The following is a 23155-nucleotide window of genomic DNA, read 5'->3' on the forward strand; positions in this document are numbered from 1 at the left end:
AGAACCACCTACGTGTTTTAAAGATTAATGTTGCTTGGTTTTGCTTTACTTTTTCTGAGTGGGAGCTCAGTGCATCTGTCAGAATACGTATTTGGACAACACATCACACAGTTTAAATATGGCAAAGCTCAGACAGTAGATTGCTTATTTTGAAAGGACGTGGAAGATACTTGAATGCTGCCTCCCAAGCTTCCTTGACTTCAGTTTAACACTGAACTCATAGGAAGTGGTACTGGAAGCATATTTCCATGTTTTCTTGTGTTCAGTGTAAGCTGGTGAATTCTCTTGTTGGTTTGTTTTTAAGTATCACAAAATGAAACTTTCTTGGGTGGAATGAAATGCTGTATAAATAAGTGCAATTTATTAGTGGTTTCTTTTCATGTCAAACCAGTTAGCATGCTGCTGTATGGATTGTACCTGTTACTGGGAAGTAAATCTGCATGGGCCTGATCTGCAAACAGCTATGAAGTGCAAGTGCTGCAGATGCTAGAACAATGGGGCACTGATGTAAATTTGGATGGTTTACAGTTCTGTGTGCCAGAATCCTTAAGATGTGGAGTGACCTAGATGATACTTCAGATCAAGCCACTGGTCAGTGAGTCCTGTTGCTGACACTGTAGTACCAGCTGTTTCAGGGGAATTTTGGGAAAACCCTTGCCCCCATCTGCATGTTATTGTCATGGGAAGGTGCTTTTGCAGGTCAATCAGCTCCTGGCTTCCAGACTGTTCATGAAACCCATCTGGAGCCTGCCCGTTGCCAAAGGGTGCTTTCAGAGTTACTGAATATGCAGAGTAGGAAGTTAATTTAGGTGTGCTTCATTCCCTGTTTGAAGGGAAAGAGTGTTCAGATGGAAGATACTGGTGTATGTTTATTATATTAGCAGTTTTGAGCAGCTACTATGTGCAGAATTTTATGTCTAGTAGTTAGCATACATGAGTTGTTTGAAGGACTGAAATTTTTTTACCATCTGTGTTGAACTCCCTGTCCAAAATGAATTGTAAAACAGTCACAGCTGGCAAAAAATTATTTTGTCTAATGCATGTTTTTTCCCCCCACTTAGTTTCATTTGGAGATGCCTAATTCCATTTTAAGTATACATGTAACTGTTTGTTTTTTTTCCTTTCCTGGAAGACCAAACCACAACTATAATAAAGTAAGTTTGGGTCTAGATATTGTGATGATGAAATAAAACCTGTGAGTTTGGAGGTCTAATGCATTTTGTAATCAGCAGCTGGCTTGCTTTGCAATCTTTAGCTAGATGCCCAGAGCAGCTTTCAAATGTAAAGTGAATGTTGGCTTTGGAAGGTGTTACACTTGGCATCTCATGACTGCTTGATTTCTTTTGTGAAGCCATTACATGTGTCCACTTTCTTTTTTAAACATCACTGGGATGCGTGACCATTTTGTGGCCAGTGTGTATTTCTTACAAAAATCCTCCCCAGAAATAACAAAATTATAAATACATGTTACTACATTCCTCACTGTTATCTTTGTGTAACATGGAGCAGGAAATAGTAGGGTCAATTCCTGTTATAGGTAATTAATTAGAACTGTTGACAGAACACTGTTGACATTTCTGATCTCTAACCATAATGCTTCCAGAAATTGTTATCTTGTCATTTTCTCAAATCCCCTGGGTTTCACAAGTAACATACCTAAATACATGGCATTTTGTGCCATGTATTTAGGTATGTTACTTGTGAAACCCAAAAACCACTTTTGGCAGGCCCAGTACAAGCTGGGGTATGACCATACTAAAGCTTTGACATTATCTCACCCCAAAATCCCCAGATGTCCCCTGTTTTGTAGATGGGCCACCAAATGTCTGGCCCATCTCTTTTTTATTTACTTGCTTAGCTTCCTCTTGTCACCATATCTGATAATCCTACTGTGCTTCTTGTCCTGGGGCCCACTTCAGGCAGCACTGATGGCAGCAATTCCCTCCCTCTAGTCTTTGTCTTCCTGCTAAAGAGTTTGTTAAACTGCCAGGGATGACAAGGTTTTTGAACAGAGAAAAATTGTTTGGCCTGGTTTTTATTGAAAATTTGAGACACAATGACAATGGTCTTACTGCTTTGATAATGGTTTCTCTCCACCTTGTCATTTTCACTGTAATAGAAATTGTTGTTTTTATCTAGGCTGCATAATGTGCCCTTTCTAGTTTCTCAAAGCAAATTGCCACAGTATTGAAGGTGAAAATTAATTTTAAACCTGCACTACTTGAAATTCAGCAGTCTAAAGAGTCCATAAATTTTGCTCTGAAGAAAATGATCCATTTAATGAAATGGGAAACACGGATTTTTGGCAGCACAGAATGTCCTTAAAAACAAATGACATTTTCAACAGAAATGAGTGTTGAAATACATTCTGATATGTATACAGTCATGCCTAAAAGTTTGACTCAATGGTATCTTAGCACTTTTTGCATTGATTATTGAGGTCTTAGGTTTTATTTAACTTTTCATCCACAGCAAAGGTTGAACTAGTTTACTTTATGCCAGTGCTTAAATTTGACTTGCTTGGAAATAAAGGATTATACTGATGGTATATTTATCCTGCAGTTAAACCTTAGTATACTCACCTACTTGAGAAAGAAGGCTTGGATTTTTAGCCCTGACTGTAGTCTACCATGGAAATATATTTCAAATTAAGTGACTAATAAAACTTGGAGCATATGTTGCAAGATGATTCCTGTCTTTCTTTTGCTGATAATAAAAAAATCTTCCCTCTTGTTTTTCCCTGTACTGATTTTTTTTTGTATGTCTTAAAAAGAAATGAAATGAAAAAAATACTATTTCAAAGACTGCTTCTGCTTTGAGGCTGAGGGAGGGAAAAGGTTGAAAAGGAATGAGGATTGTCTGCATAAATAAATATTTTAGGTAAGCATGTACTGCAGAATTTAATGAAACTGCAATGCTGCATTTTCCTGTAGATTAATTTTTAATTCCACAGATATGATGGACAAGATTAATCAATGGGTTCCATCAGGATAATGTTTGTGCCAAGAGTAGAGTAGTTTATTCTGTCTTCTAAAAGACTCAAATGCAATGGCTGTATGCAGGGAAGCTGTCTTGTCTTACCTTGTTTGGTTCATAGCTGAGCTAGCAGACAATCACTTGGCATGTGCTTGAGAAAAAGCTCTTCATTATCCTCAGCAATCTGTGTTCTGTGCTTTGCTTTGCTCCCTCAGGTTACAAAAAGACCAGGCACACTTGCACTAGATGCTCAGCATGCCCAGCCAAAGGAGCAAAGCTCAACTGACCCAACTCCTGAACCTGAGATGCTTCTGAGAGGGCTGTGTAGTGTTGGATGTGGTCTGTAGAGACTTTGCATTTCCCATATCCATGGTATCCTGGTGGGCACAGCACAGCTGACATTTACTGCTGCATTTCACATTCTCTTTTTTTGTCTTGCATACAGACTTCTCATCATATATGGTCTGCCATTTTCTTTACACACACATCTCCCAGTCTTTCACTGAGTAACTCTGAGATGGACTGGTAGCAGCTGTTCCTTTAATAAATAATAAACCTAAGACATAATAGGCATAAAGTGTGATGGTTACCCTAAGAAAAATCTATTATAAATATACAGCTGTTATGTTTCAGCCATTTTGAAGAGGATAGAGAAACGATTTGCAAGAGTGTGTAGTAACAGGATAAGAGGGAGTGGCTCCAAACCGACAGAGTAAATTTATATTAGACATCTGAGGGTGCTGAGGCACTGGCACAGGTTGCCCAGAGAAACTGTGACTGTCCCATCCCTGGATGTGTCCAAGGCCAGTGAGGTTGGAACAAGATGATCTTTAAGGTACCTTCCAACCCAGGCAATTCTGTGATTTTTGTCATCCACCTTTTGAGACCATGTTTACATGGATGCTTCATTCTGGCACAGATCTATCCCACTTTTATTCAAGATCAGTCTGGGTCCTCTTGAACTCCTGGCACTTTCCACTGTGATGCAGTTTTTATTCTTAGGGGAATGTTTTCAGAAATAGGTCAGTTCCTTGATCCAACTTCTTTGCTAGAAGTGACTCTTGGAGAGATTTTAGCAGTAAATGGGCAAGAGAGGGAATAATGCAGGAATTGTGCCCTGGCAATGTCAGACTTGTGTCCAGTTCAAGGCACTGAACCCACAGCCCCAGCATCTGCAAGTGTACCTCTGCAGATGGGTGAGTGATGCCTCCTGGGAAGGGTGCTCCTGAGACCTGGAAGCCTGCCTGCAGGGTTTGGGTGGTTGACTGGTTTTGAGTATACAGGGGCTACACCTCCTTCTGGTCTTCCACAAATCTCTGTCCATGATTGTATGTGTATGAATAGCTAGTAAACTTTGTGTCATGTTCCATATTTTTTTTTATTGTCCCCATCCCTTTTGGGTGGCTTTATAGCTTTCCTGTGCTATAGCTCGTTATTGTTTTACCTTGTTATTATCTTCTTACCTTGCTTTTTCTTGTGGTGGAAGTGTTGTTACTGGCTTCTGATTTGGTTTTGGGGTTTTTCGTGGAGGCAAGCTTCTTTTTTTCTTTTTTTTTTTTTCCTTTCCCATTTCACTGTTGTCCATCTACTTTGAAAGATATGGAAATCAAAAAATACTGGCTACAGTGGTGATTGCTTCCTCATACCAGTGTATGAAGCTTGTAGTAGGAGCACTGATTGGATCATGAAATGGGTTTGTGTTCAGAGGTCTCTTGGCAAGGAAGAACTCACAGAGTTTGTTGCTGGTTCTACAGGCAAACGAAAAAAAAAAAAAAGGAAAGATAATTTCTCTCCTTCCATAGCTTTGAAGCTGTCAGGAAGTATGTTTGCTTGAATTCATAGCAGGGCAATGGCCCCAGGTTGGATGGGGGAAGTATTTCTTGATTTCTGGGACATTCCTTTTTTTCCCAAGCAGTTTTAAACTGCTGCTTTCTATTTCCTAATTCATACATCAGCATTATCATCCAGTTAACCTTTATCCAATTAAAATGATTATGTAGCACTGTACTGAGTGCCTTCCAAATACTGTATGCCTCTGGCTAATAAAAAATCCCACTGATAATCTTTTTTTATAGATGTGTGTTCCTTACAAAAAATTGTTCTAGATAGTGGTGAATTAATTATAATCATGGAAAGGTTTCAGAATATCTGTCCAATTAATAATGTTTTTATCCACCTTTTCTCCTTATAAGTGTATACAGGATGTTTTTAATGGTTTAAACAGAATTTTAGCTGTTCATTTTTTTTTTACTTGAGTGGGACAAGGTTTTCACTGGAGGGATGTTACTTCAAATTACTAACAGAAAAGTTTGAAAGGTGAGGATTTTTGATTTTTAGATTATTTTTTTAGAATTCTTAAGGCATTGTCTTGGTTTTGAAAGATAGGTGCCTGCTAAGGAAGGCAGGAGCCTCCCCTCAAGTGGAGAATGTAAACCCTCCCCACCCCTCCAAATTGCTATGAATTTTAAATTAAGGGGCTCTCAGGCAAAAATATGGGAGCAGGAAATAACAGTTCTGTAATAGGGAAGAAAATAAAAGGATAAAACAAAACAATGCAGTACACTAGAACAACACTGACAGAGTCAGAACCCAACCTGACACACTGTGGGTCAGGGTGTTGGTAGCAGTCCAGTTGGGAAATGTGGCTGCAGTCCTCCTGGAGTGTCAGGTGTGATTCTGCTGGAGCAGGGGATCGTGTAGAAAAGGATGTATTCTTCCTCTGAAGATCCAGTGGAAGAGGCAGTTGCTGTTCCTCTGGGAAATCCAGTGGAGAAGCCATGATGGTGTTTCAGAACCTCTGGATTATATCTGGGTAGGAATGCTTGGCCCCTCCCTCTGGGCAGAGCATCTCCCAGTGGGATGTTATAGTTCATATAGTGTCATGCAGTGACATTCAATAGTCTGTTATCAGCAGATGTCCCCTCCCAAGGGAAGAGTGATTGTGATCACTCAGAGACATAAGGCAAACTGCCCACTTGACAAAAGACAACGGCCATACAGATGGTAATGGAAAACATCTTGCCTTGCAAACATCTGGAACAGGCATTGCATTGGTTTTGCATGGCCTGGTTTTTGGTAGTGGGTGGGGGCACAGAGGTGGCTTCCATGAGACGCTGCAAGAAGCTTCTACCATGTCTGGCAGAGCCAATCCCTGATGATTCCAAAGATGGACATGCTGCTGGGCCAATTAGCAGTGGTGATAATGCTTCTGTTATAACTTATTTAAGGAGAAAGGAAAACAAAGTTTGTGGCACAGTTTTAATTCCAGTCAGAGAAGAGCAGAGTTGAGAATATGTGAGACAAACAGCTGTGCAGACACCAAGGTCACTGGAGAAGGATGGGGAGGAGGTGCTTCAGGGGCTGGAGCTGAAATTCCTTTGCAGGCTGGGGTGAGGATCATGGTGGAACAGCTGTCTCCCCTTGGAGATCCACGGGGATGTAGAGATTCCATGCAGCCCATGGAGAAGCCCCCACTGGAGCGGGTGGATACCTGGGAGGAGGCTGTGAAACTGTGGGAGACCCTTGGAGAGAGGGGTCCTGTTCCCATGCCAGAGCAGCCTGTCCTTGAGGGACTGTACCCCATGGAAGAGTGACCCACACCTCAGCAGTTTTGGGAGGACTCTTTCCATGGGATGGACTCACGTTACAGCAGTTCACAGAGAGTTGTTGTTTGAGAGATGGACTCACATTGGAGAAGTTAGTGGAGAACTCTCCCATGGGATGGACCCCATGGTGCAGTTTGGGAACAGCTCCTCTCCCAGAGCAGTGTGAAAAGCCATGGGTGATGAATTGACCACAACCCCTATTCCCTGCCTTCTGGGTAGAAGGAGGGAGGAGTAGGGGGGAAGGTGTTTTTAAGGGCTTATTTTACTTCTTATTATCCTGCTCTGATTTCATTAGTAATAAATTCACCTTTTATCTCAAAGCTGAACCTGTTTTGCCTGTGATGGTATCTAATGAGTGATCTCTCTCCCAGACCTTATCTCAACCCATGAACCCTTTGTTAAAACTTCTTCCCTCTGTGCAGCAGCCAAGGGGAGTGAGTGAGTGGCTTTTGTGGGTGCCTGGCATCTGGCTAGATGCCAGGCACCCACAACAGGTATCAACTCACAACAGGTATCTGGCTTAGTGCTGAAGCCAAAACCAACATTGCATTTAAGTTCCTAAGACTGTTCCAAATTGTTCTGAATTCTTGTATGGAAAGGGAAACTCTTCCTTCTCTTGAGCTGAGATAGGAGCTTCTACTAGAAAGGCACTGTAGTGTTTAGAAGATGCATCACAGTATCTCTTAAACATTAGCTTTGTATTTTGTGAGTGCCAATAGCTGTTGCATATATGAACAGAAAATAAGAACACTTATTTGAGCAGTAATGACAATATTGTGTTTAATTTTTTTTCTTCTGCCCAGACATGAATATTGAAACATGAATGCTGGATGTAAGGAAATATTATCCAATATTATCCAATGTAATGTTTGTTTTACCCACATAGTTTTTCTGTAAGTATGATTGTAGGTTTGGAAAGTACTAATCCCATGGGAATGTAATGATATTTAAGATGTCCATTCCAGCTGTGTGAAGAAACCACACAATGTTTCCAAGCCAGTGCAATTTATTTTTTTAATTCTTATCCCAAGTCCCATGTTTTGTTGAAGAACAGTAATAATTAGGCATTTATAAAACATCTGATTTGTCCCTTCATTACTTGTTTCCACTTGGCCTGGGAAGACATCTCTGCCAGAGCTGTGGTGAATAAATGGCTTTCTTGTAAATCCAGATTCTAAGGTTTTAAGGCACTCTAAAGATCCTTTAATATTTTTTTCTTTCCTTGTTTGAGCCAATTACAAACTTAAAAAAAAAATTATTTTGATGAGTGTTTCCTCAAACATCTGTAAAGTTTTGCAGGTAATGTTGCTTTTCCAAGTTCCCACACAATTTCACCAGTCTGTACACTCCACTGGACAGAAGAAAAAAAAAAGTTTCAGCTAAGAAACAGGAATTGCATTTATTATTCTAAATAAGGACTCTAAGAGGATTTGATTAGAATAGTCTTATTAAAGCTAAACTTGTAATACCATATAAGTTAACGTGTATTTTTTTAAGTATTTTAGAGGTGATTGTCATAGAAGCTAATTTTAAGCTATTGCTGACAGCACATCTGTGGATATGCTAACAGACAATTACTTGTTTAAATCTGGAAGATGACTTCTAGTATTTTGGAGCCACTCTTGAGTATGATGTGTTCCTAGCAATTTTGTTCCTTTAACCAAGACATTGCTCTGGTTTGGAGTAACATAGGGGACTGAGGAGTCTCCCATTTTCAGCCAGGCTTGAAATTCCTGAATAATCCTGCTTTTGCAGACTTTCAGCTTGTACATTTTGAGCTGTTGTAGCTTAGGATCTGTAGCCAGATCTGAGATGGTCAGATTTTGCAAGCTGATATTTTAAGAGTTTCTTAGCAGGAGAGATGCTACACAGTGGTTTGGCACAAGCATTGAGCTTAAGCAGTACATGCTGTTGAAGAAACAGTCAGTTTTCTTCTCTCCTTCCTCCTCATTTCTTCTCCGCTAAATTTTAGTAGATGTCTGATCTTGCAGCAAGGAAGTTTAGGGAGCTGAAATGGCACAAAGCAAACCCCAGCAAACAGAAAAAGGATGAGTTTCCTCTTTGATCCTCTCCTCAGATGAGCTGGATTGGTAGTGTTGGAGGAGGTGTGAGGGCAGGACTTCTTCTCATGACAACTGACCAGAGGGTGGCTTTGCTGTGGTCTTTGAACAGCCTGTGAAGAGAACCTTTTTAGATATTTCTAAAAGCACTACATCTTTCTGCCACTTGGTTCTATGTGTTTTCAGAAGAACACATGCTGTTTATCTCTGAATTCTGCCAGCAAGCTTTCTCAGGCAATAGAGAAAGTCCCAATATTATTAGGTGAAAAAGACAGATATCAAATCAAGTCTGTAATGAAGAGTAGACTACATGGTAATCAGAGATGAAAATGTGGATCCACAGTTTCATTTTAGCAGCAGAAAACATAAGCAGAGAGCAAATGTATTCAAAAATACCAGAATCTGTGCAGAAAATGAGAGGCAGGTGAAAATAAAGAAATGTGGAAAAGGTTGGTGTTAGGCAGCGTGATGACAGCAGGAAGGACAGAGGAGAATCGAAAGGTGAATGAAAGACTGAGAAATTTTATGTGATTCAGTATCCTTGTAGTGATTATCTGATCTGAAATTTAGTTTTTTTGGGTCAGTTGCTGAACAGTTCCACAGATTCCACAGACCTGCCATAAAGATTTGGAGAAAAAGCATATGGACCCTCCATCCCAAATGCAGAATCCCAATTGCTGCTGATTTTGCTGTAGCTTTGGTTTCTGCCAGGGTTTTGGCAGCTGGAGTTACAGGAGAAGCATCAGTATCACCTGCTGGTTTCTAAGATAAGGATTCTTTGTTGCTGCTTGGCAAACTAAAATACTGCCTTTTTCATAGCACAAATGGATTTGATATTTGCAAAATAATTTATCACGTTGTGTAGCTGTGGCAGGATTTCTGGTTGATTGGGGTGTCAGACTGTCAAAGGATCAGCCTGGTGTTTTTCACTCAGCTTCAGCAACAGAGTGGTGCCAAAGGCTTGCACTGTGCTGGAAATTATAAACAGAAATCTCTGCAATCCTTACATTGACTTGCTGCTTAGATTAATCTTTGGAGAAGGAATTTCATTCTAGGTTAATGTTTAACTTTCCTAAGTGCTAAAGTAAAGCTTATCTCAGTTACCCAACTAAACAACAGGAACTGCTAAGCCACTGAGCACAGTAAAAGATTGCATCAAAACATAATCCTGAAGATAAGAGCATTTAAAATTTTGATCTGCCTTTTTTTGTTTGTTTCTGAAAGTTTCAAGAGAAGTGTAGGTGCAGTTCTGAGAGGCAAGAAGTAGTTTCTCTCCCAGGATGAGCCAAAGCAGTATGGAATGTTAAGGATTTCTTGGCTGGTTTTTTCAGCAATTTCTAAATCCTTTCAGTCCAGGAGTCCTTGATTTGAATGGTCATATTTGATTTATTTATGTTTACTTCAGTCCAATTCAGTGAACTTAATTCTTGTTGGAGAAAGGGTGCCAAAGATCATATGAATTTAAATGTGTTGTTTGCCAGCCTTGCCAGTAAAAAAAAAGACACATGCAATAAATTATCATAATTATTTTTAATATTAAAGTTGTCTCTGGATTTTGAGGAAATGGCCATGTTGATGATGCTGTGATATCCCAGCTGCAGGCTGGGATATCTACTGGCAAGATGCATGGACATGTTCATGGGATGTTGCAGCTTCACAGTGTTTTATATTGGAAAGCAGATGCAGGGTTACAGTCCTTACTCTGTCCTTTGAAATTCAGGATCAGTACATCTCAGAATATTCATAATTTACTTGGATTTCAGTTTATTCTGATATTTCCTTTGCTCACTGTGCCTTTGAGCAGTTGGAAATTAATATCCCATTTCTGAGAATGATATCTTAAATATATTGGTGTTGAAGTTTTGTGGGATATGATTGGACTTCGTTGCACCCCAAGAGTGTTCTCTTGGGATTGACATCTCTGTGGTCAGTTGAGTCACTGGGAGCAATCTGGAGTGGTTTCTCCATTTGGCAGCCATCCTAATCCTTTTGGGACTGGCCTTTTGAGGAAGGAGGAAACTAATTTTTCATATTTCAAGTTTTCTTGGAGTTGTATTTAATCTTTCTGTTAGAGAAATTGGTACCAGATGATGCCTTAGAGTGGCTACCTAGAACAGAGGCTAGACAAGATAAAGAGAATAAAAGTGGGTATTTATTAAAGGCCCTCAATAGGTACAACTTGAGCAGTCAGAAGCCTCTGAGAAGTTACGCCCAGGATGGAAGATGTTCACGAGTTTTTCATACAGATAAAAGTTTGGTCCATTTTATATATCAGGGGTGAATTCTCCAATTACAGCTTTGGATAATGAAGTAATTTACTCCAAGTTTGTGCCCCCACTCCATCCCTAAATTCACTGTTGTTACTTTTTTTGGCCCTGAGACAGTAAGGTGTCCTTGAGTTTCAGGCCTAGAGAGAAATTGTTTTGTCAGAATAAAATGGGAGAACAGTAGCTGATAGGCTATGGAGTCTTAGAGTTATACACTAAAGCAGTACAGGATCTGAAAAATATGAAAGCTAAATCCTAAGGCATCATAGGGTTTCTACTGACTTCAGTGGAGCATGCAGTACCAAGTTTCAAAAAACGTTTTGCCATCTGTGTGGGAGCATACTGCTGGAGGAAGAAAGCTGGCAAGAAAATGTTCAGCTTCTTTTTTGGTGGGGAATGGAGCACTAAGAGAGGATGTTCTTAGATTTGCAGGCTTCTGAGGTGCTTCTGGTAAGTGCAAAGATGCCTATAGGCAGCCCAGTGACTGGCAACTTATTGCACAGAAGACTTGATGTTTGTGAGTTTGTTGTTGAGAGCTTCTGTCAGAACCTTTCTCCTTCCTTATGTGTACTAAGTTCAGTAGCCATCTCTACAGCAGTGTTTCTTACCTGTAAGTGGAAAAAGTGACCCAAAAACTTTGGCCCCTAACTTCTGCTGTGCTCTGTGCACAGCTTGGACCCTGTGAGTAGTGGGGATTGCTGAGAAAGTGCAAAGGTGAACTGTGAGCCTGTTCTCACTGCTGGAAAATAAACCAAGGGGGGTGGGTCTGATGCAGTAGTGCAGCAACAGAGGGGAACTTTGCTGCTTGTTTTCCATTCAGAAAAAAGAAAAAGTGTATTTCACAAAAAAAGAGTGTGTAGTGAGTGTTAAACAGTATAATTGCCCTGGGAGATGCTTCATGTGTGCTTCTGTTTCAGGTTTAGGGCCTACTCAGTCTGCCATTACAGACCTTGTGCTTGTGTGTGTCCTAAGAGGGCAGTTTTCAGGCTGAATTGTTATCTGTGCAAGGCAATGGTGAGGCAATTCTGATTATTCTGGACAAAAAAAAAAAATATGAGAAAGAATTGGAGAAAAATATGTTTCTAAATGTTTGTCAAGGAAGGATTGATTTTTTTTCTTTAGAAAGGAAATTTTTTATCTTATCTTTTTCCTGACACTAAATATTCTCAGTGTAAAAACTATAGTCTGTATAATGTGTATCTCATTCACAAGAGCAATAATCATGAAAAAAACATTGCTGGTTGATTTATAAAGAAAGAAAAATGCAGTGTCATCTTACAGCTGCTCAGGTAACTGCTTGTAGGTATCTTGATTGAAGGACATGATGGAAATACTCCCTATAGCTCTGTTCTTCATTCTTGCATTCCATTTCTAGTTTTCCCTCTTTTTTTTTTTCTTTTCTTTTTTTTTTTTTTTTTCTCCTTTTGAGGTCAACTTATATTTCAGAATATTAGGTAGTGCATTTTAATTAGCAGACTTCCCCAACTTTTCCTGTATAGCTTTCACTGCTGGACTAAACCATGCATGGTTTTCTTCTGTCCTAGATGATGGGGTACAACCACTGTTTTAGAAAATGACTTTGTAATACCACTTCACATTTTTGGTACTAGAGCCTGAAGTTGATTTCATGAAAAAGGAAATCACAGCCTTGTTTGTCTCTTAGGGCATACATACAAATGGATCTAGATTCTTAGATTAATAAATTACCCTTTGGCTATATTTGCAGTTAACTCAAGAAAGCATAAATTAATTAGAATATGAAAAATCATAATGGGCCTCTTGCTTTGTGACAGTTTTTGCATGGCCTCAAAGACAACTTTGACATCAAGTACATAATTTTGTAAAAAGTAGAATTTGGAAATACTTCAATAGAGAGCAATTAGGTTTTTCCTGGTATATTTTCACAGATTTTCTGCTACAGCTTAGATTAATTTTGACTGTGATTTCCTCAACAAACATAATCAACAACTCAGCCACATATTTTTTCTGTTCTATAGAAAGGTGGGAAGTTCCTTTCAGTAAGGTTTGTGAAAGTAATTCAGGTAGGTAATTGGATGATTTAAAATATGCATATTATAGCCCACTTTCATTAATGTTTTCTTTGAAATGCTGGGGATAATGAAATAATAACTTTGTGCATGTAGTGACTTTTACAAAGTGGTTACATTCTTTATTTCATGCCTCCAGAATGGTACCTCATCCTTATGCAGAAACTGCTGGCATAAAATCTGCTTCTTTCCCTGCCAGCCCTTTTTGAAATGTATCATGCTTAAGGTGAAATGCAGCATTTCATCTTCATTATGATAATACCACAAAAAGAAAGGTCAGATGTTGTTTAGCTCCTTGGGGGTTTGTTGTGGAGTTTTTTTGGGTTTATTTCCCCCTTCTTTTTATTTTTTTCTTCTCATATTTGCTTTTTTCAAAGAATAGTAAGCATTGCTTTTGCAGATCCGCATCAGGCAGCTGAGCCTTTATTGCAGTCCCCAGGATGCTGGTGCAATAACCAAAATAATTTTGCTTAAGCATCTTCCTTGTGTATTCGTTGTCTTATGTGGATCACTGGCATTTCCTGTACTGATGTGTGACTGAGGAGCTCCTGTCAGGAGAGCACTATGCCTCACCTTCCTTCAACAGACTGTGTGTGCTGTTGGAGGGATGGCAGCCTGCAGGAGAGCCAGGAAACCAGACCCAGGCTCTCTGGCTGCTTACACTGTCCCACCTTCCTTGATTTGGTGCCACAGTGCCTGAGGCAACCCTTTGTCATGGGTTTGATGCTGGCCAAACGCCAGTGGACTCATGAAAAAATAATTTATTCATTCTCCGTTGCTGTTGTTGAGCAGCAAAGAAGAATGAATAAATTTTTTTTTTCATTTATTTTAATAAAAAAATTATTCATTTTTTTGAGGGGGAAAGAAAATATCAAAGGGGCTCATGAGTTGAGGTAAGCATTGGGAAGAAACACTTTAGGGCAAAACAGCCTCTAAACTTTAAAAGGTATAAAGGAAAAAAAAAGGGAATTAAAAGAGAGTAATGAGAACTAAAGTACACCTTTAGAACACCTTTTCCCTCTGCTAGCCCTTTTTTCCTTCTCACTTTCAGCGGAGGGAGGCAAAATATGGGTTTTTAGTCAGTTTGTCACTTCTAAAAAAAGAAATCTTCATTTAGGGAGAGGAATGTCTTTTGCTATGCCATGGGGTCCTTCCCACGGGACACAGTTCTTTGTGAACTTTTCTGTGGGGAGATAGAATGTAAGAAAATAAAGCTAGTGCTCAAGATAATCAATCTCACCCCTGAGGAGTTGCAGCTGTACTAATTACCTAAGATTAGGAACAGGCCTGCCCATAACAGGCCACAGCTGTGTCCATTGAGAATGAGTGCTATGAAAGAGTGGGTTAGCTGGGTGAGAAGGGAGTTGGAGTTTGTGGGCTGTGCTGTGAAGAAGGAGGAGTCAGTGCTGTGAGGAGCTGCCCATGAGAACTCACCAAGAAGGTATGGAACTTTTGCAATAAGATGACAACACTTTTCCAGTGTGGTTTTCCAACTTTAATTTTCACAAGTAGCAGTCCTGCCTGAACCAGCTGCAGTGTGGATCCTTCCCATGGGCAAAGCAGTCTTCCTACAACTGTTTTCTTGTGAGCCATTTTGTTCATGGGGTGCAGTCTCTCAGGGATGAGCTGTTCTAGTATAAAAGCAAAGGTCCTCTTCCTCTATCTCTGGAAGTGAAGGTTCTTTCTCTCTCTCTGTTCAAGACTCTCACCAGATCACAGCTTCATAACTTCCACCCGCTCCAGTGTGAGCACCTTTTTCTCATGGGCTGTAAGTGAATTTTGCATTCCCCCATGCACTTCATGAATTACAGGGAAACAGTTTGTTGTATTATAGTCCTCACCATGGCTTACAGCAGAGTTTCAGCTCTGACGCTCAGAGCACCTCCTCTTCCCCCTCTGTCTTTTGCACTGACCTTAGCGTTGCCATGTTGATTTCCTCGCATGTCTTCACCTTTTCCTTTTCTCTGAATCAGGAGAGAATTGGTGTCTGTAGGCTCGTTTGTTCTCAAGTTCTATCAGTTGAAAAGTTTTTATAGAGTTCTGCAGAACTGAAAAGTTGATCCTGTCTGGGCTCTGCACTGGGGAATTGTTCCCCATGACTCTCACTGCTAGTCACGTGGTTCATATTGGGCCAGCCAATATCTCAGTCGTCAGAGCCTTTAGGGATTGGCTCTGCTGGACAGAATAGAATTTTTGAGGAGCTTCTCCTCCAGAAGCAGCATCTGTGGTTTTTTCTTCACCCCTGCTGAAAGCCAGATTAACCTATCACACCCTTAGAGAGGGAAGTGGATGGATAAAATATTGTATCATGCCTAAATGAGGAGATTTTTATTATTGTTGATTTTTATTATTGTTTTTAAATTACTTTTGTCTGCTTTTCCTCCTTCCCCTCCATCCCCTTTCTGGGAGGACAATAGTCCTTGTCCTTTGCACAAAATATATTAATTAGAGATAAAAATACCCAATTGGCTTGATTAGGTATTATTCTGTCTCGCTGCTCGAATATTTAAACTTATTCATGCAGAAATTTTATTAAAAATTGGAAGCACAGAACCAAAAAAAAATGCAAAAAACCACCAACGCCGCAAACCCCAAACTGTTAGTTGCTTCTGTAGATGCTGTAGAGTAGGAGGCAGATGAGGTTTCAACCCAAGGAGAGCAAATGTGTGAACAGGGTAGTTGTGACATGACAAAGTAGACTTCGTTGACTGTGAATAAAATACTTTGCCTATGGAGAAGTAGAAGTGCTTGCTGTGCTTAAAGTGGACAGGGAAGCACCTTAGAAGAGACTATAAGCCCAGCCCTGTTTACTCTGAGGTTTTACAGTATGAAAAGCTGGATATCCTCTACAATTACACAAGAGAGGCTTTAGAAAACCTGATGTGGTAAACAGAAAATTCTTGGCAAGGCTCAAGTTTTGGTTTTCTTACTGCACAGAGACATTTGTGCTATAAAATCAAGTACTTGAAAGGCAGTGAGACAGATATGTTTGACCTTGCATCCTTATTTCTGCTTTCATAGGCTTCTGCCTTCCCCATGTGCAGAAAAAAAAGTGGGGAGAAAGCCAACTGAGAGGGTTCAATTTATGGAGTCCAGTGCATGGATTAGGGTTGAGCCAGCTGCCTCATGGCTGGCAGCCTTTCTGAACACTTGAATTACAGGGGAAGTGGCAGTCTTGCATGAAATTCCAGGTAAAAGCACATTAGGGAATTTTAAGAGAAGAGATCATGTCTGTAGGAAGCTTTATTGGGTGAACCAACCCAATTGGTCACTGCACTAAAACCAGCTCGTGTTTCTAGCACTCTCAATACCCAAGGCAGTTGGAATGATGTATCAGGATGTTGTATGTACTCTGCTCACAGAGAAAAGCACTAAGTGCTTGTTGTCATGACCAGGAGTAAAAATTGCAGCAACATTTTGATCTCTGATCCCATCTCTACCTGATCTGTGGCTAGTGCCTCAAAGGTTCATCATCTGCCATCTCACTCTTACCCATACACTCACACCTGCGTGTTTAGTTTTGCTTTGCTTTCTTTTCCATAGGATAAGATCAGTAAAGAAGGAAACTAGTTGGAGTGTTGAAATGTTTGCCGACTTTGCATGCCTAGAGACAAAAAGGAAGAGGACTAAAGAAAAGAGGACAGCATTTTGTGTCTTAGCATGGAACTTAAGAGTCTCTGAGTGTGCAGAGGGATTTGAAAGGAGAATTGAAAAAATGCCAGGATGAGTGGACTGGAGAGGCAGGAGTTGGGGTGAAAGGAATTGAAATCTGGGTGAGTTTTGTGGCAGGAAACTCTTGAAGAGCGACTCTGTGTGTAACAGTGAAGCAGCTAAGATGTTGGAAAGAAGGGTGATTTATTAGATGGGCCTAAAGAAGTAGTTAAAAGAGTAATATGTGAAACCTCTAGGTGAGGCTGAGGATTGACTCCAGCTAGAGGCTGGAGCTATTAAACTTGAAATGATGTTATGGATGGATACAAGCTGATGTGCTGAAGATACAAAGTAGTGTGTCTCTGGAAATTTGTCCTCAGGATTTAATTAATAGAAAAATTCCCTGGCTGGTTTGGAAGACATTCAACCTGGGATTATTTATTTATCCTAAGTAATTTGGTGTGGGTTTTAGCTTAGGAATTGATTACTGTTAAACTTTTTCTTTAAAACTGTGGGGTTAAAAGGGTGTATGCATACACTCTTCCCAAGTGGCTGCTAGAAATTAGTGCAAATACCTGAGATGTTATACTGATTAACCTGCAGCAGTAGATGCCTGGAACTTGTGGTACAGGGGCAGAGCTGTTCCTTCTTGGTTTCCTTGCTATTTCTCATGTTGGCTCATGGCAGAGAATTTCAAAATGGCTCCAATGCTGCTAATGCTGGGTTTGACTCTCATAATTCTCTTTGAGCAAGTGAAGGCTTTGCTTGGGTTATAGAGAGTGACAGAAGAAGTTTGGGTGCCCGCTTCAGCTACCCCTGTAGCCTTCCTTTGGTGTGCAGAAGGGCCTGATGGCTGAAAAAGCCAGGAGCAAGTGGCTGAGTCTGGTTAGACGTGACAGGACACAGCTGAAGCCACAGAGATGTGGAAGAGAAGGAAAGGTGTTCTGCTGGTGATGGGAGTGCTCTGGATCAGAGGGGGTGATGGTTCCTGGGCAGGGGGCTGCCACAGGGAAAGCCATGGAGCTACTGTAATGTAGAATAGTTTTAAAAACCAGGAGTAAATTAGGATATGCTACATGAGACATTTAGTAACTTTATTCTGCTTATAGCTGTCTATTTTCTGGACACAGACTGCAAGACTGAGAACAGGACTTTTCTTTTAGGGTTGATGGTGCTTGTGTCATGGCTACTCATGTGACACCCCACCTGCTGCTGCTAATTTGGGACTCTGCATTGTTGCTGCTTCCCAAGTTGTAGGTTGGAAAGCTTGCAGAAACACTGCATGGACATACAGAAATTATTATCCTGTTTCCTCTTCATGGATATGCAGACAGTTGGAAATGAATGTAGCATGTCTGCTTGTTGCTGCTCTTCAGCTCATCAATGCAAAATTCTGGAAAGCAGAAACTTTTTAGATTCTGTGTATACTTTAGAAAGGAATAGAAATAGCCTGTTTCAGTGCCCAACTACCATCTGGGTAGTTGTGCTTAAAGTGGACAGGGAATACCCAATGTATTTTTCCCAATACCCAATCTAAACCTTCCTTGACTCAGCTTCATGCTGTTCCTACTGGTCAGAGAGAAGTGATCAGTGTTTGGCTCATTATGTCTCCTTTTTAATTCTTTTAATTGGGAATTAAAAATATTTTCCCCAAGTTGAATCTCTCTTGCCTATGATAGTAATTGGTAAATATTTTCTCTCTTATCTCAACCCAAAAGCTTTCTCATCCCATTTTATCTCCTTTTATTAAGGATGTCTACATTTTAGTCCTAAATCTATGTGGCATCAAAGCTGGTAATGGTAAACATGAGTTTTAGCAAGATTATATTAAATTCTGAATAGTCTGAGTGGCTTTTTAGATTTTTTTTTCTGCAGTTAGTATATAAGGAGACTTGCTAATGAAAATGGAAGTAAATGAAGATGTAGCTGTAACTCTTGATTGCCAGTTAAATTTTCTAGATTACATTCATCTGTTTTCTCCACTGTTTCTTTTAAGATGAATTAATGGAACTTCTCTATATCAAGTTATAATGTTGAAAGTTTGGTTATCTGGCAACTTTCTAGCTCTGCTTTACACTGACACTGTAGAAGGAGCTCATTAGGGACACTATAAATAAATATGAGGCTCATTTTTCTGTGCCACTAAGTAGGTCCCACTTCAATTCAGAGCAAATGCATTATATAAGTCTAGTGAGGAGAGTTCTCCTTGGCACATACACTGGCATTAACCCATTGTTAATGAAATTCAAAGCCTCTTTTCTCTCCTAAAGGGTGGACTGGGCTTTGTGTGAGCTGTCAGTGGAAATTAGGAGTTTAGTAATTGATGTAGTAACAAAAAAAGAGGTTTGTTTGTATTTCATTGTCCTTGTGTACTTCTGACAAATACTGCTAACTACTTAGCATTTGGTCCCCTTTACTAACTAGCAGTTAAAATAGTGGTTTTGGGTAATAGTAAAAATAAAAATAATATATGAACTTATTTTTCCAACTAATATTACTCTTTCATTGAGGCCCTATGGTAATAATGCACTCTTACCCTTTAGAAATTCATCTCAGGAAAACAACTAAGTGTATCTTCGTTCTTGTGGCTCAGAATTCTATCTTCTGTCACTTTAAAGCTATGTACACATTCATGTGGGTAAATAAATGGCCTTTTTCATCTTAATTTCCTTTTTTAAACATTCCAGTCTATCAATTTTGAAATTTCCTTAGTTGTCTTCATTTAAGGCATTTATTTCCACTGCCAATGGCAGGTGACACTTAACCCTGGGGTCCCTGATAAGAACATGTCAGTGGACACTGATATATCAAGCACATGGCTTGTGACAGCACCCAGTATTATCTAACCATGGGTTCTAATTACATGAGTGTGACATTTGTAGAGGCATGAACTGGAAGAGTTCAGCATAGCAATGCTAATGGAAGTACCCAAAGAAGAACAAATCTTCCTCTTGCATCATGCATGTTAGCTGTCTTGAGACAGCTATGGAGCCTTGCAGGGTAATATTTACACAGCAGTTAAAGGGTGAAGTTTCCTACTAATCCATTTTGGCAGTGCTGTTACAGGGATCATGAGCATGTGCAAAGGCTTTCCCTGAACCTGCTGTTTCAGTGGAGAGTTCAGTATTTGAAGCACTGATGGAGCAGGGGGAGCAGCAAGTTCCTCTGGAGCCACTTTATGCAAGCAGTGTGAAAATGGGCAGTGTAGGTAATGTGGATGATGACCATCAGCCTTGGCCACCTGCTGACAAAAGAAAGAAAGTAAAGCTTCAGTCTTCAAAGTGTAGGAAACTTTCACACTTTGTAGTTCTGCCTGTGGGCTTTCTTGAGGTCTCTGTATCTTGTGTGCTGGGTTAACATCCCCGGCTGCACCTTCAGCCTCTGTATTTCTTCAGCCATCAGTTGTAGTGAGCTGAGGGTGCTGTTGAAATTGGCAAAGATCTGACAGATGTGTTCTATGGAGGGGCTTGACTGCTGGCCTGCAAGCAAAGCTGAGTTAATAGAAGAAATAACAATTGATGATTTTCGAGTGTATCCATAGCAAGGAAGAAGATAAGGCTGCCAGCATGGGAACAGATTAGAAAAGATACATGAAAATTTTTGTAAGCCAGACTACGTGCCTAAGTAGATGTGTAAACGTGCCTTATTAAATTTCTGTGGAACTTTTGCCAGTTATATTGATGCTAATTGCTTTGCACCAATGAATAGAATAAGTTATTGTGATGTAGTTAATGACTTAAGATTACGGTTTGTTAAGAGTATATAAGCTGAACAACATGCAGAATAAAAACTTTTTTCTTCTTGGACCCTGATCACGTGTGTGTATGTCACATCTGACCTAGTGGTGATGGTATTCTATGAAGGATTTGCACAAGGAAAGAAGTATCTGATTAATAAATTTTATTTTTGAATAGAAGGCAGGATTGATATTCAAGCTCTTTAGCATAAAGTGCGTTGTTTAGTAGGCAGTGTTTCTTTCTGTAGTCATTTCTGTGGCATTGTTACTGCATCTGCCCTTGTTTTGTGCATTAAGCTGTTAATACAGTTCAAGTTTAAAATTGTAACAGCCCCTTCATGTCTCTTAATTAAAAGTAAGAAAGTATTTCCAGTTATGCTTTGATTGCTTTCTGGTTGTTCCCATGTGTATGGACCAGGCCACATTGATTTAAAGACCACTGATCTCAAATTTGACAAGGCTGTACTGTCATTTGTTAGCATCTTTTAAAGTTCAAGGCTTTAGCTCAAGCTGCTTTCTTCATTTTTGCCATCATTATCTTTTAAACCTTCAATCAGGAGAGTGCCAGGAGGTGCTGTCTCTCAGATGCCATGACCTCAGTGGAGATCCATGATTGAGACAAATCTTTTTTACTTGAGGCGGGGCTGTCAAGATTCTTAGAGTACTTTTCCAAGCACCAGTTTTGGACTCAGAATTTACCCCATCTTAACCTAGTTTTCTTTTTTTGGAGTTATGTTACTTCTCTGCAGGATGTTTTTGGACCATCTCCAGTTTACTTCAGACTTGTTCCTATTTCTGTTTTTCTTTTCCATTGGTAGATATGAGTAGACAGTAGTTTTCAGAGCACTTAAATCCTCAGATCTCACACAGCTGGAAGTTGGTAAGGACTGCTTGAGGAAAGGCAAAGGAAAATTAGTACCTTCTGAGTTTCATGTTAGGGCTGGTAGACTGCCAATTTGAAAAATGTAAAGTGAGGGCTATAGGCTTTGTTAGCATAGAAAAGGGGGGGTGGGATAAAAAGCCAAAGTTGTGGTTTGCCAATAAATTCATCAACAGATTTGCTGGTGTGATGGTTGTGGGTGTAGAAGTGTATTGTGGTGTTAAAGCAGAGAGAATTTTGATCTCAGCAATTTAGAAATTGATAATGTAGACCCAAATATGAATAACTTTTTCAACAGACTTTTATTACTAGGCAGACTGCAGCATGCAGGAATTATGATGTTTGTTAAAATGGTTTAGATGAACATAAAGGCATGCATACTATTAAGTTTAGTTGTATGGAGAATATGCCGTGTATATGGAGTTTTGCCTAGACATGGAGGAGAAGGTATTTAACCTATGATTAGCTGATCTTTAACTTAGTCAAATATAACTGGGCAATTTTTTGACAATCAGCAGTTTTGGCAGTTTTGACAATCAGCAGTTACCACCATAATTTTTCTGAACTGGCAGCTGCATATTTTTACTGATGAACAGACATACTAGCTTTCCAGATAGATGCACACAGTCATACCATGACATAAATATTTTACACAGCAGAAGAGGGAGAAGAGAGAAGATGAATATTGTGCTGTTACAAATGTGTTACAGTGACCCAGAGTACATACTTCTGATAACATTTGTCTTTTTCTCCCATTTTAATGCTAGGTGTACCCTGAATTGCAAATCACCAATGTTGTGGAAGCCAACCAGCCAGTTACAATACAGAACTGGTGCAAGAGGGGATGGAAGCAGTGCAATGGTCATCCACATATCGTGGTTCCCTACAGATGTCTGGGTGAGTGACTCAGTTTTAGTCTGTTTTTTCCTGCTCTATTGTTTTCGGTCTCTTCATGAGAAAGATAGAGAACCTACATAAATGCCTTCTATACCTCAGTATTATTGTGTTTTCTGAAGGGAGTTTTGTCCAGTTGTTCAGTCCTTTGGAACAGCATTATCTAGAAAGAAAGTACTTCTGCTCTTCCCTAATTAAACCCTTATTTTTTCATGTTAATTTTTGAATATCTAGTACTTGGACTCTTATCATGAAAGACTGTGGGAATCTGTATTTGTTGAAGCAAAACAAAAGATACTTTATACATTCCCCCATTTTATCCTTCAATGTTATTTTTGTAGCAGTTGCTTGCTGTTCTCTCCTATGTCCTTGGTGCTTTAAATCAATTAAAAGGGATGTTTGGGCCCTCGTTTTTTTTTTGCTAACCTTTACTTTTGTCTGCGTTAGGAAACAGAATTGTTGATTTGCCATTTTCATTAACATTCTAGGCACGACATTTTCTTTATATTGTTCCATATTTAAGTATGTTGTTTTACCATTGCCATTTGAACTGTGATAAATGCTGGAGTTCAGAGTTAGAACTTGCTGTTCTAGTAAGCCAGGACAGCTAAAAGGCATAGAAGCCAACTCAGACCAGTTATTCCATGAAACAAATAATGAAAGAAATTTTTTAAAAGATGCAATGTTTCTAGAAATTTTGTTCATTTGTGTAGAGTAGGTAAAACACAGGGCACAATCTGCCCTTAGCAAAGCTGGGACTGAAGAGGAACTAGCAGAAATGCTACCTTGTGTGGTCAAAAGTGCCAAAACAGCAGATGTCTAAAATCTGTGATAAGTATCAGGGAAATTTTTTTGCTTGGCAAAGTTTCTAGATCTGATGTTTGTTTGTACAGATGTAAAATCAGTGTTTCTAAACCTGCAGTATATCATTGTTGATGCTACTGAGGCTCTGCAGGACTAGTTTATTCTGAGCAAAAGTCCTCCAGGAGAACCCAAATTCAAGACTTTTGGAGAGGAGAAGAACCTGCCTCTAGGAAT

The 23155-nt window shown here is 39.7% G+C and overlaps 1 protein-coding gene across 4 annotated transcripts in view; it reads left to right on the top strand.

The window, feature by feature from the left end:
* The window catches only part of APP (amyloid beta precursor protein), a 199237-nt gene that overhangs the window by 50753 nt on the left and 125329 nt on the right, over positions 1–23155 (top strand). For all 4 annotated transcript variants that reach the window (XM_071433650.1, XM_071433649.1, XM_071433652.1 and 1 more), the window contains exon 3: positions 21991–22120. In XM_071433650.1, the coding sequence (XP_071289751.1) occupies positions 21991–22120 (130 nt within the window). The remainder of the gene's footprint in view (positions 1–21990; positions 22121–23155) is intronic.

This window comes from Agelaius tricolor, unplaced genomic scaffold (assembly GCF_023055355.1).
Source record: "Agelaius tricolor isolate 1412-34295 unplaced genomic scaffold, bAgeTri1.0.p SCAF_9, whole genome shotgun sequence".
NCBI classification, from domain to species: domain Eukaryota; kingdom Metazoa; phylum Chordata; class Aves; order Passeriformes; family Icteridae; genus Agelaius; species Agelaius tricolor.